Source organism: Chiloscyllium plagiosum, unplaced genomic scaffold (assembly GCF_037043375.1).
Source record: "Chiloscyllium plagiosum isolate Xiang-an unplaced genomic scaffold, Cpla_swu_hap1 HiC_scaffold_7, whole genome shotgun sequence".
NCBI classification, from domain to species: domain Eukaryota; kingdom Metazoa; phylum Chordata; class Chondrichthyes; order Orectolobiformes; family Hemiscylliidae; genus Chiloscyllium; species Chiloscyllium plagiosum.
This window is the reverse complement of record NW_028270145.1, coordinates 9,440,123-9,452,294: the sequence shown is the minus strand read 5'-3', so window position 1 is coordinate 9,452,294 and position 12,172 is coordinate 9,440,123. Positions and strand designations below refer to the sequence as shown.

The 12,172-nt window shown below is 58.0% G+C and overlaps 1 protein-coding gene across 1 annotated transcript in view; it reads right to left on the bottom strand.

Moving 5' to 3' along the window:
* The window catches only part of cunh2orf69 (chromosome unknown C2orf69 homolog), an 11,097-nt gene extending 3,331 nt beyond the window's left edge, over nucleotides 1–7,766 (bottom strand). Inside the window, exon 1 of the mRNA XM_043692956.2 lies at nucleotides 7,496–7,766. Within this exon, the coding sequence (XP_043548891.2) occupies nucleotides 7,496–7,660 (165 nt within the window). The 5' untranslated portion in view covers nucleotides 7,661–7,766. The remainder of the gene's footprint in view (nucleotides 1–7,495) is intronic.
* Between the last annotated feature and the right edge of the window lie 4,406 nt (nucleotides 7,767–12,172).

Sequence of the window (12,172 nt, the reverse complement as noted above, 5' to 3'; positions counted from 1 at the left end):
GGGAGAATGTGGGGATACGGGGGGGGAGAATGTGGGATACGGGGGGGGAGAATGTGGGATACGGGGGGGGAGAATGTGGGATACGGGGGGGGAGAATGTGGGATACGGGGGGGGGAGAATGTGGGATACGGGGGGGGAGAATGTGGGATACGGGGGGGGGGAATGTGGGATACGGGGGGGGAGAATGTGGGATACGGGGGGGGGAGAATGTGGGATACGGGGGGGGAGAATGTGGGATACGGGGGGGGAGAATGTGGGATACGGGGGGGGAGAATGTGGGATACGGGGGGGGGAGAATGTGGGATACGGGGGGGGAGAATGTGGGATACGGGGGGGGAGAATGTGGGATACGGGGGGGGGAGAATGTGGGATACGGGGGGGGAGAATGTGGGATACGGGGGGGGAGAATGTGGGATACGGGGGGGGAGAATGTGGGATACGGGGGGGGAGAATGTGGGATACGGGGGGGGAGAATGTGGGATACGGGGGGGGAGAATGTGGGATACGGGGGGGGAGAATGTGGGATACGGGGGGGAGAATGTGGGATACGGGGGGGGAGAATGTGGGATACGGGGGGGGAGAATGTGGGATACGGGGGGGGAGAATGTGGGATACGGGGGGGGAGAATGTGGGATACGGGGGGGGAGAATGTGGGATACGGGGGGGGAGAATGTGGGATACGGGGGGGGAGAATGTGGGATACGGGGGGGGAGAATGTGGGATACGGGGGGGGAGAATGTGGGATACGGGGGGGGAGAATGTGGGATACGGGGGGGGAGAATGTGGGATACGGGGGGGGAGAATGTGGGATACGGGGGGGGAGAATGTGGGATACGGGGGGGGAGAATGTGGGATACGGGGGGGGAGAATGTGGGATACGGGGGGGGAGAATGTGGGATACGGGGGGGGAGAATGTGGGATACGGGGGGGGAGAATGTGGGATACGGGGGGGGAGAATGTGGGATACGGGGGGGGAGAATGTGGGATACGGGGGGGGAGAATGTGGGATACGGGGGGGGAGAATGTGGGATACGGGGGGGGAGAATGTGGGATACGGGGGGGGAGAATGTGGGATACGGGGGGGGAGAATGTGGGATACGGGGGGGGAGAATGTGGGATACGGGGGGGGAGAATGTGGGATACGGGGGGGGAGAATGTGGGATACGGGGGGGGAGAATGTGGGATACGGGGGGGGAGAATGTGGGATACGGGGGGGGAGAATGTGGGATACGGGGGGGGAGAATGTGGGATACGGGGGGGGAGAATGTGGGATACGGGGGGGGAGAATGTGGGATACGGGGGGGGAGAATGTGGGATACGGGGGGGGAGAATGTGGGATACGGGGGGGGAGAATGTGGGATACGGGGGGGGAGAATGTGGGATACGGGGGGGGAGAATGTGGGATACGGGGGGGGGAGAATGTGGGATACGGGGGGGGAGAATGTGGGATACGGGGGGGGAGAATGTGGGATACGGGGGGGGAGAATGTGGGATACGGGGGGGGAGAATGTGGGATACGGGGGGGGAGAATGTGGGATACGGGGGGGGAGAATGTGGGATACGGGGGGGGAGAATGTGGGATACGGGGGGGGAGAATGTGGGATACGGGGGGGGAGAATGTGGGATACGGGGGGGGAGAATGTGGGATACGGGGGGGGAGAATGTGGGATACGGGGGGGGAGAATGTGGGATACGGGGGGGGAGAATGTGGGATACGGGGGGGGAGAATGTGGGATACGGGGGGGGAGAATGTGGGATACGGGGGGGGAGAATGTGGGATACGGGGGGGGAGAATGTGGGATACGGGGGGGGAGAATGTGGGATACGGGGGGGGAGAATGTGGGATACGGGGGGGGAGAATGTGGGATACGGGGGGGGAGAATGTGGGATACGGGGGGGGAGAATGTGGGATACGGGGGGGGAGAATGTGGGATACGGGGGGGGAGAATGTGGGATACGGGGGGGGGAGAATGTGGGATACGGGGGGGGAGAATGTGGGATACGGGGGGGGAGAATGTGGGATACGGGGGGGGAGAATGTGGGATACGGGGGGGGAGAATGTGGGATACGGGGGGGGAGAATGTGGGATACGGGGGGGGAGAATGTGGGATACGGGGGGGGAGAATGTGGGATACGGGGGGGGAGAATGTGGGATACGGGGGGGGAGAATGTGGGATACGGGGGGGGAGAATGTGGGATACGGGGGGGGAGAATGTGGGATACGGGGGGGGAGAATGTGGGATACGGGGGGGGAGAATGTGGGATACGGGGGGGGGAGAATGTGGGATACGGGGGGGGAGAATGTGGGATACGGGGGGGGAGAATGTGGGATACGGGGGGGGAGAATGTGGGATACGGGGGGGGGAGAATGTGGGATACGGGGGGGGGAGAATGTGGGATACGGGGGGGGAGAATGTGGGATACGGGGGGGGGAGAATGTGGGATACGGGGGGGGAGAATGTGGGATACGGGGGGGGAGAATGTGGGATACGGGGGGGGAGAATGTGGGATACGGGGGGGGAGAATGTGGGATACGGGGGGGGAGAATGTGGGATACGGGGGGGGAGAATGTGGGATACGGGGGGGGAGAATGTGGGATACGGGGGGGGAGAATGTGGGATACGGGGGGGGAGAATGTGGGATACGGGGGGGGGAGAATGTGGGATACGGGGGGGGGAGAATGTGGGATACGGGGGGGGGAGAATGTGGGATACGGGGGGGGAGAATGTGGGATACGGGGGGGGGAGAATGTGGGATACGGGGGGGGGAGAATGTGGGATACGGGGGGGGGAGAATGTGGGATACGGGGGGGGGAAGAATGTGGGATACGGGGGGGGGAGAATGTGGGATACGGGGGGGGGGAATGTGGGATACGGGGGGGGGGAATGTGGGATACGGAGGGGGGGAATGTGGGATACGGGGAGGGGGATGTGGGATAAGGGGGGGGGGGATGTGGGATACGGGGGGGGGAATGTGGGATACGGGGGGGGGGGGGGAATGTGGGATACCAGGGGGGGTAATGTGGGATACGAGGGGGGGGGAGAAGAATGTGGGATACGGGGGGGGGAATGTGGGATACGGGGGGGGGTAATGTGGGATACGAGGGGGGGGGGGAGAAGAATGTGGGATACGGAGGGGGGAATGTGGGATACGGGGGGGGGAATGTGGGATACGGGGGGGGGAATGTGGGATACGGGGGGGGGAGAATGTGGGATACGGGGGGGGAGAATGTGGGATACGGGGGGGGAGAATGTGGGATACGGGGGGGGAGAATGTGGGATACGGGGGGGGGAGAATGTGGGATACGGGGGGGGAAGAATGTGGGATACGGGGGGGGGAGAATGTGGGATACGGGGGGGGGAGAATGTGGGATACGGGGGGGGGGGAATGTGGGATACGGGGGGGGGGGGGAATGTGGGATACGGAGGGGGGGAATGTGGGATACGGGAGGGGGATGTGGGATAAGGGGGGGGGGGATGTGGGATACGGGGGGGGGAATGTGGGATACGGGGGGGGGGGGGGAATGTGGGATACCAGGGGGGGTAATGTGGGATACGAGGGGGGGGGAGAAGAATGTGGGATACGGGGGGGGGAATGTGGGATACGGGGGGGGGTAATGTGGGATACGAGGGGGGGGGGGAGAAGAATGTGGGATACGGAGGGGGGAATGTGGGATACGGGGGGGGGAATGTGGGATACGGGGGGGGGAATGTGGGATACGGGGGGGGGGAATGTGGGATACGGAGGGGGGGAATGTGGGATACGGGGAGGGGGATGTGGGATAAGGGGGGGGGGGGATGTGGGATACGGGGGGGGGAATGTGGGATACGGGGGGGGGGGGGGAATGTGGGATACCAGGGGGGGTAATGTGGGATACGAGGGGGGGGGAGAAGAATGTGGGATACGGGGGGGGGGAATGTGGGATACGGGGGGGGGGGGAATGTGGGATACGGGGGGGGGGAATGTGGGATACGGGGGGGGGGGGAATGTGGGATACGGGGGGGGGGAATGTGGGATACGGGGGGGGGGGGAATGTGGGATACGAGGGGGGGGGGGGAGAAGAATGTGGGATACGGAGGGGGGAATGTGGGATACGGGGGGGGGGAATGTGGGATACGGGGGGGGGAATGTGGGATACGGGGGGGGGGGGGGAATGTGGGATACCAGGGGGGGTAATGTGGGATACGAGGGGGGGGGAAGAAGAATGTGGGATACGGGGGGGGGGAATGTGGGATACGGGGGGGGGGGGGAATGTGGGATACGGGGGGGGGGAATGTGGGATGGATACGGGGGGGGGGGGAATGTGGGATACGAGGGGGGGGGGGGAGAAGAATGTGGGATACGGAGGGGGGAATGTGGGATACGGGGGGGGGGAAATGTGGGATACGGGGGGGGGAATGTGGGATACGGGGGGGGGAATGTGGGATACGGGGGGGGGAATGTGGGATACGGGGGGGGGAATGTGGGATACGGGGGGGGGGGGGAATGTGGGATACGGGGGGGGGGGGTAATGTGGGATACCAGGGGGGGTAATGTGGGATACGAGGGGGGGGGGAGAAGAATGTGGGATACGGGGGGGGGGAATGTGGGATACGGGGGGGGGAATGTGGGATACGGGGGGGGGGAATGTGGGTTACGGGGGGGGGGGGAGGAATGTGGGATACGGGGGGGGGGGGAATGTGGGATACGGGGGGGGGAATGTGGGATACGGGGGGGGGGGGGGAATGTGGGATACCAGGGGGGGTAATGTGGGATACGGAGGGGGGAATGTGGGATACGGGGGGGGGAATGTGGGATACGGGGGGGGGAATGTGGGATACGGGGGGGGGAATGTGGGATACGGGGGGGGGAATGTGGGATACGGGGGGGGGAATGTGGGATACGGGGGGGGGAATGTGGGATACGGGGGGGGGGGGGGGGAATGTGGGATACCAGGGGGGGTAATGTGGGATACGAGGGGGGGGGGGGAGAAGAATGTGGGATACGGAGGGGGGAATGTGGGATACGGGGGGGGGAATGTGGGATACGGGGGGGGGGGAATGTGGGATACGGGGGGGGGGAATGTGGGATACGGGGGGGGGGAATGTGGGATACGGGGGGGGGGAATGTGGGATACGGGGGGGGGGAATGTGGGATACGGGGGGGGGGAATGTGGGATACGGGGGGGGGGAATGTGGGATACGGGGGGGGGGAATGTGGGATACGGGGGGGGGGAATGTGGGATACGGGGGGGGGGAATGTGGGATACGGGGGGGGGGAATGTGGGATACGGGGGGGGGGAATGTGGGATACGGGGGGGGGGAATGTGGGATACGGGGGGGGGGAATGTGGGATACGGGGGGGGGAATGTGGGATACGGGGGGGGGGGAATGTGGGATACGGGGGGGGGGGAAATGTGGGATACGGGGGGGGGGGGAATGTGGGATACGGGGGGGGGGAATGTGGGATACGGGGGGGGGGAATGTGGGATACGGGGGGGGGGGGAATGTGGGATACGGGGGGGGGGGAATGTGGGATACGGGGGGGGGGAATGTGGGATACGGGGGGGGGGGAATGTGGGATACGGGGGGGGGGAATGTGGGATACGGGGGGGGGGAATGTGGGATACGGGGGGGGGGAATGTGGGATACGGGGGGGGGGAATGTGGGATACGGGGGGGGGGAATGTGGGATACGGGGGGGGGGGAATGTGGGATACGGGGGGGGGAATGTGGGATACGGGGGGGGGGGAATGTGGGATACGGGGGGGGGAATGTGGGATACGGGGGGGGGGAATGTGGGATACGGGGGGGGGGAATGTGGGATACGGGGGGGGGAATGTGGGATACGGGGGGGGGAATGTGGGATACGGGGGGGGGAATGTGGGATACGGGGGGGGGGGGAATGTGGGATACGGGGGGGGGGAATGTGGGATACGGGGGGGGGGAATGTGGGATACGGGGGGGGGGAATGTGGGATACGGGGGGGGGGAATGTGGGATACGGGGGGGGGGAATGTGGGATACGGGGGGGGGGGAATGTGGGATACGGGGGGGGGGAATGTGGGATACGGGGGGGGGGAATGTGGGATACGGGGGGGGGGAATGTGGGATACGGGGGGGGGAATGTGGGATACGGGGGGGGGAATGTGGGATACGGGGGGGGGAATGTGGGATACGGGGGGGGGAATGTGGGATACGGGGGGGGGGAATGTGGGATACGGGGGGGGGGGGAATGTGGGATACCAGGGGGGGTAATGTGGGATACGAGGGGGGGGGGGGAGAAGAATGTGGGATACGGGGGGGGGAATGTGGGATACGGGGGGGGGGAATGTGGGATACGGGGGGGGGGAATGTGGGATACGGGGGGGGGGAATGTGGGATACGGGGGGGGGGAATGTGGGATACGGGGGGGGGGAATGTGGGATACGGGGGGGGGGAATGTGGGATACGGGGGGGGGGGGAATGTGGGATACGGGGGGGGGGAATGTGGGATACGGGGGGGGGGAATGTGGGATACGGGGGGGGGAATGTGGGATACGGGGGGGGGAATGTGGGATACGGGGGGGGGAATGTGGGATACGAGGGGGGGGGAGAAGAATGTGGGATACGGGGGGGGGGAATGTGGGATACGGGGGGGGGAATGTGGGTTACGGGGGGGGGGGAATGTGGGATACGGGGGGGGGGGTAATGTGGGATACCAGGGGGGGTAATGTGGGATACGAGGGGGGGGGGAGAAGAATGTGGGATACGGGGGGGGGGAATGTGGGATACGGGGGGGGGGAATGTGGGATACGGGGGGGGGGAATGTGGGTTACGGGGGGGGGGAATGTGGGATACGGGGGGGGGGGGGAATGTGGGATACGGGGGGGGGGGGGGGGAATGTGGGATACCAGGGGGGGTAATGTGGGATACGAGGGGGGGGGGGAGAAGAATGTGGGATACGGGGGGGGGGAATGTGGGATACGGGGGGGGGGAATGTGGGATACGGGGGGGGGGGAATGTGGGATACGAGGGGGGGGAATGTGGGATACGGGGGGGGGGGAATGTGGGATACGGGGGGGGGGGAATGTGGGATACGAGGGGGGGGAATGTGGGATACGAGGGGGGGGAATGTGGGATACGGGGGGGGGGAATGTGGGATACGGGGGGGGGGAATGTGGGATACGGGGGGGGGGAATGTGGGATACGGGGGGGGGGAATGTGGGATACGGGGGGGGGAATGTGGGATACGGGGGGGGGGGTAAATGTGGGATACGGGGGGGGGGGAATGTGGGATAGGGGGGGGGGGGAATGTGGGATACGGGGGGGGGGGGGGGAATGTGGGATACCAGGGGGGGTAATACGAGGGGGGGGGGGAGAAGAATGTGGGATACGGAGGGGGGAATGTGGGATACGGGGGGGGGAATGTGGGATACGGGGGGGGGGGGAAAGGGGGATACGGGGGGGGGGGGGGGGGTGTCCGGGGCGCGGGAGCGGGATGTTAAAAGGCAGTCTGCCTGCCCGTCCCCGCACTGACCTGCACGTCCCCCGGGAAGTAGATGACATGTTGCCGGCTCCGGGGCCGGGAGCGGGAGCGGTCGCCGAGCCCCAGCACCAGGTCGTTCTTGTTGCCCGGGCCCCAGCCCGTCACCCCGGGCAACCGCAGCACCTCAAAGCCCGGCACCCAGCCGGGCCTGGTCATCACGGAGACACCCGGCACCCGGAGCAGGAGCAGGAGGAACGCTAACGGAGACACGGCGGACAAAAAAAAGGGCCGCAGCTCGCACCCCTCGGGGGGTGGGGGCGCTGCCCAGAAACCCGGGCCCGGCCTGAGACTCCCAGTCACCGCGCCGCCTGGCGGCACCTGCTCCGACTGCAGGCATCGCCGGCTGCAGACTGCGCATGCTCAGATCCCACACCCTCAACCACCCCAAGCCAAAAAAAACTGTACTCGAGATCTGAAATAAAGCCAGAAAGTGCTGGAAAAGATGAGCAGGTCTGGCACTATCTGTGGAGACAGTCAGGTTTTAGGTCATGCCTCTTTAATTGAGACACGTAATGGGCTAAAAATGATAAAGAAGTGGTGCTATGAAGGCTTGCTGTACTTAACTCAAGTTATTAGTGCCACAGATGGAGGTTGTTTAGCCCATCAAGTACATGCCTACTCCCCACAAAGTAGTTGAGTCAACAGGAGAAGGCACCAGAATCTAATGAGGTGTTTCAAGGATACTGAGGGAAAGAAGGATACACATTCCTGCCCATTAACCAAACCACAAGTTCCATTTTCCTCGCTACCACTAGTTCTGAGGAAGGGTGACTGGACACAAAAGATTAACTCTGATTTCCCTCCATGGATGCTGCCAGATCTGCTAAGCTTTTCCAGCAATTTGTTTTTGTTTCTGATTTATAGCATCTGCAGTTCTTTTGTGCATGGTGGCACAATGGTTAGCACAGCTGCCTTACAGCGCCAGAGACCTGGGTTCGATTCCTGACTCAGGCGACTGACTGTGTGGAAGGCTTCCTGATGAAGGCTTTTGCTTGAAACGTCGATTTTCCTGCTCCCCGGCTGCTGCCTGACCCTCAGTATCTATACTGTCATGCTCCTTCATATTCTTGAATATTTCAGTGAAATCACTCCTCATTCTTCTAAACTGCGAAGAATATGGACACAGATTATCCAGCCTCACATCATAGTGCAACACTGTTATCCCAGGGACTAATCGAGTGCAACAAAAGGGTAACTGGGGAGAGAATAGGGCCCTTCAAAGATCAGGAGGAGAAAGTGAGGACTGCAGATGCTGGGGATCAGATATGACCTGGGGTGTGCAGTGAGAGAGGGACTCACTGAAATCCTTGTAGAGGAAGAGAGCTTCTTCGAGGAAGGCATCCTTGCAAGAGGATTCGCAGTAGGTTAAAATCTTCGAGGAGAAAGTGAGGACTGCAGATGCTGGAGATCAGATATTACCTGGCGTGTGCAGTGAGAGAGGGACTCACTGAAATTCTTGTAGAGGGAGGAAGAGAGCTTCTTCAAGGAAGGCATCCTTGCAAGAGGATTCGCAGTAGGTTAAAATCTTCGAGGAGAAAGTGAGGACTGCAGATGCTGGAGATCAGAAGGGCTCATGCCCGAAACGTCGATTCTCCTCCTTGGATGCAGCCTGACCTGCTGCGTTTTTCCAGCAACACATTTTCACCCCTCAAAGATCAGCAAGGCGGCCTTTGTGAGAAAATGGGGGAGATACTAAATGAGCATTTAGTATTTACTGTGTAAAAGGATATGGAAGATATAGACTGCAGGGAAATAGATGGTGACATCTTGCAAAATGTCCATATTACAGAGGAGGAAGAGCTGGATGTCTTGAAACAGGTAAAAGTGGATAAATCCCCAGGACCTGATCAGGTGTACCCTAGAACTCTGTGGGAAGCTAGAGAAGTGATTGCTGGGCCACTTGCTGAGATAGTTGTATCATCAATAGTCACAGGTGAGGTGTCGGACGACTGGAGGTTGGCTAACGTGGTGCCACTGTTTAAGAAGGGTGGTAAGGACAAGCCAGGGAACTATAGACCAGTGAGCCTGACGTCGGTGGTGGGCAAGTTGTTGGAAGGAATCCTGAGGGACAGAATGTACATGTATTTGGAAAGGCAAGGACTAATTAGGGATAGTCAACAAGGCTTTGTGCTTGGGAAATCATGTCTCACAAATGTGATTGAGTTTTTTGAGGAAGTAACAAAGAGGATTGATGAGGGAAGAGCGGTAGATGTGATCTATATGGACTTCAGTAAGGCGTTCGACAAGGTTCCCCATGGGTGACTGATTAGCAAGGTTAGATCTCATGGAATACAGGGAGAACTAGCCATATGGATACAGAATTGGCTCAAAGGTAGAAGACAGAGGGTGGTGGTGGAGGGTTGTTTTTCAAACTGGAGGCCTGTGACCAGTGGAGTGCCACAAGGATCGGTGCTGGGTCCTCTACCTTTTGTCATTTACATAAATGATTTGGATGCGAGCATAAGAGGTACAGTTAGTAAGTTTGCAGATGACACCAAAATTGGAGGTGTAGTGGACAGCGAAGAGGGTTACCTCAAATTACAACAGGATCTTGACCAGATGGGCCAATGGGCTGAGAAGTGGCATATGGAGTTTAATTCAGATAAATGCGAGGTGCTGCATTTTGGGAAAGCAAATCTTAGCAGGATTTATACACTTAATGGTAAGATACGAGGGAGTATTGCTGAACAAAGAGACCTTGGTGTGCAGGTTCATAGCTCCTTGAAAGTGGAGTCACAGGTAGATAGGATAGTGAAGAATGCATTTGGTATGCTTTCCTTTATTGGTCAGAGTATTGAGTTCAGGAATTGGGAGGTCATGTTGCGATCGTACAGGACATTGGTTAGGTCACTGATGGAATATTGCGTGCAATTCTGGTCTTCCTATCGGAAAGACGTTGAGAAACTTGAAAGGGTTCAGAAAAGATTTACAAGGATGTTGCCAGGGTTGGAGAATTTGAGCTATAGGGAGAGGCTGAACAGGCTGGAGCTGTTTTCCCTGCAGCGTCGGATGCTGAGGGGTGACCTTATAGAGGTTTACAAAATTATGAGGGGAATGGATAGGGTAAATAGACAAAGTCTTTTCCTTGGGGTCGGGGAGTCCAGAACTAGAGGGCATAGGTTTAGGGTGAGAGGGGAAAGAAATATAAGAGAACTACAGGGCAACATTTTCACACAGAGGGTGGTACGTGTATGGAATGAGCTGCCAAAGGAAATGGTGCAGGCTGGTACAATGGCAACATTTAAGAGGCATCTGGATGGGTACATGAATAGGAAGGGTTTGGAGGGATATGGGCCGGGTGCTGGCAGGTGGAACTAGATTGGGTTGGGATATCTGATCGGCATGGACGGGTTGGACCGAAGGGTCTGTTTCCATGCTGTACATCTCTATGACTCTAAAAACAGAAATTGGTAAAGAAGCATCATAGGTCTGGCAGCATTTGTGGAGAGAAAACACAAATTTGAGTCTAGTGACCCTTCTTCAGAACCCATCATCAGAGTTCTGAAGAAAGGTCACTGGACCTGAAATGTTAACTTTGTTTTTCTCTCCACAGATCCTGCCAGACACATTAAGTTTCTCCAGCATTTTTTGATTTTCCTTTCCAATTTCCAGAATTCACAATTCTTTGTTTTATACGACTCTAGTCAATCCATGCTGTACTACATCCAAAGCATTTTATTGTTCCTTAGAAATGGAGATAGTATTTTTAGATGTGATCTCACCAATGTCCCACACAGTTGTAACAAGATGTCTTTATTCTTGCACTCCAATACCCTTGTATTGAGACCAATATTCTATGTGCTTTCCTAATTCCTTGCTGTAGCTACATGCTGTCTTTCTGTCATTCTAAAGAAGGGTCACCAAATCCAAAATATGAACTCTGCTTTCTCTCCACAAATGCTGCCAGACGTATAGAGGCAATGCAGCAATTTCTGATTTAAATTCTGCTATCTTTTTGTCTTCCTTATATGATCACACCCAAATCTCTATGAACGTGCACAATTTTCATGCCTTTTCAAAAGTATTCTGGTTTTCAATGATCTAAAAAACTCAAATTTTCCCACATGATGTTCCGTGTGCCACTGTCGTCCACTCGCTTAACTTTTCCAAACCTCTTTGCAGCCTTTGTGTGCTTCTTGCATTCCCACCTGGCTTTGTATCATCAGCAAACTTAAATGCATTTCTTTCTGTCTCTTTGTCTCAGCCATTTTAAAATACCTGAAGCCCCAGCACTGACCACTGTGGACCACAGCCTGCTAACTTGAAAATGCCTCCATTTATCCCTACTCTTTGTTTTCTGCCCATTAATTAATGCATAATGCATGCTATTGTTTCACCTCAATTCTTTAAGACCATATCTTGTGGGTTAGGCTTTTGTGTGGCACCTTATCAAATACCTTGAGTCTCTCCAATTTTTTTCTTGATATCAATTACCTTAATTTCCTCACTCTTAGTAATCCTTACATTACCCTTTATTTCTGACATGTATCCTGTGTCTTCAACTGTGAATGTTGGACACAAACTATTTGCTCAGTGCCTCTGCGAATTTCTTTTGGTTTTTTTTTAATAGATCAATATATACTTGAAACTACTTTATTCCTTTTTATATACTTACAATCTGTTTTTACACACTCATTTTATTTTTTCCTTTTTAAAGTCAAAATTACA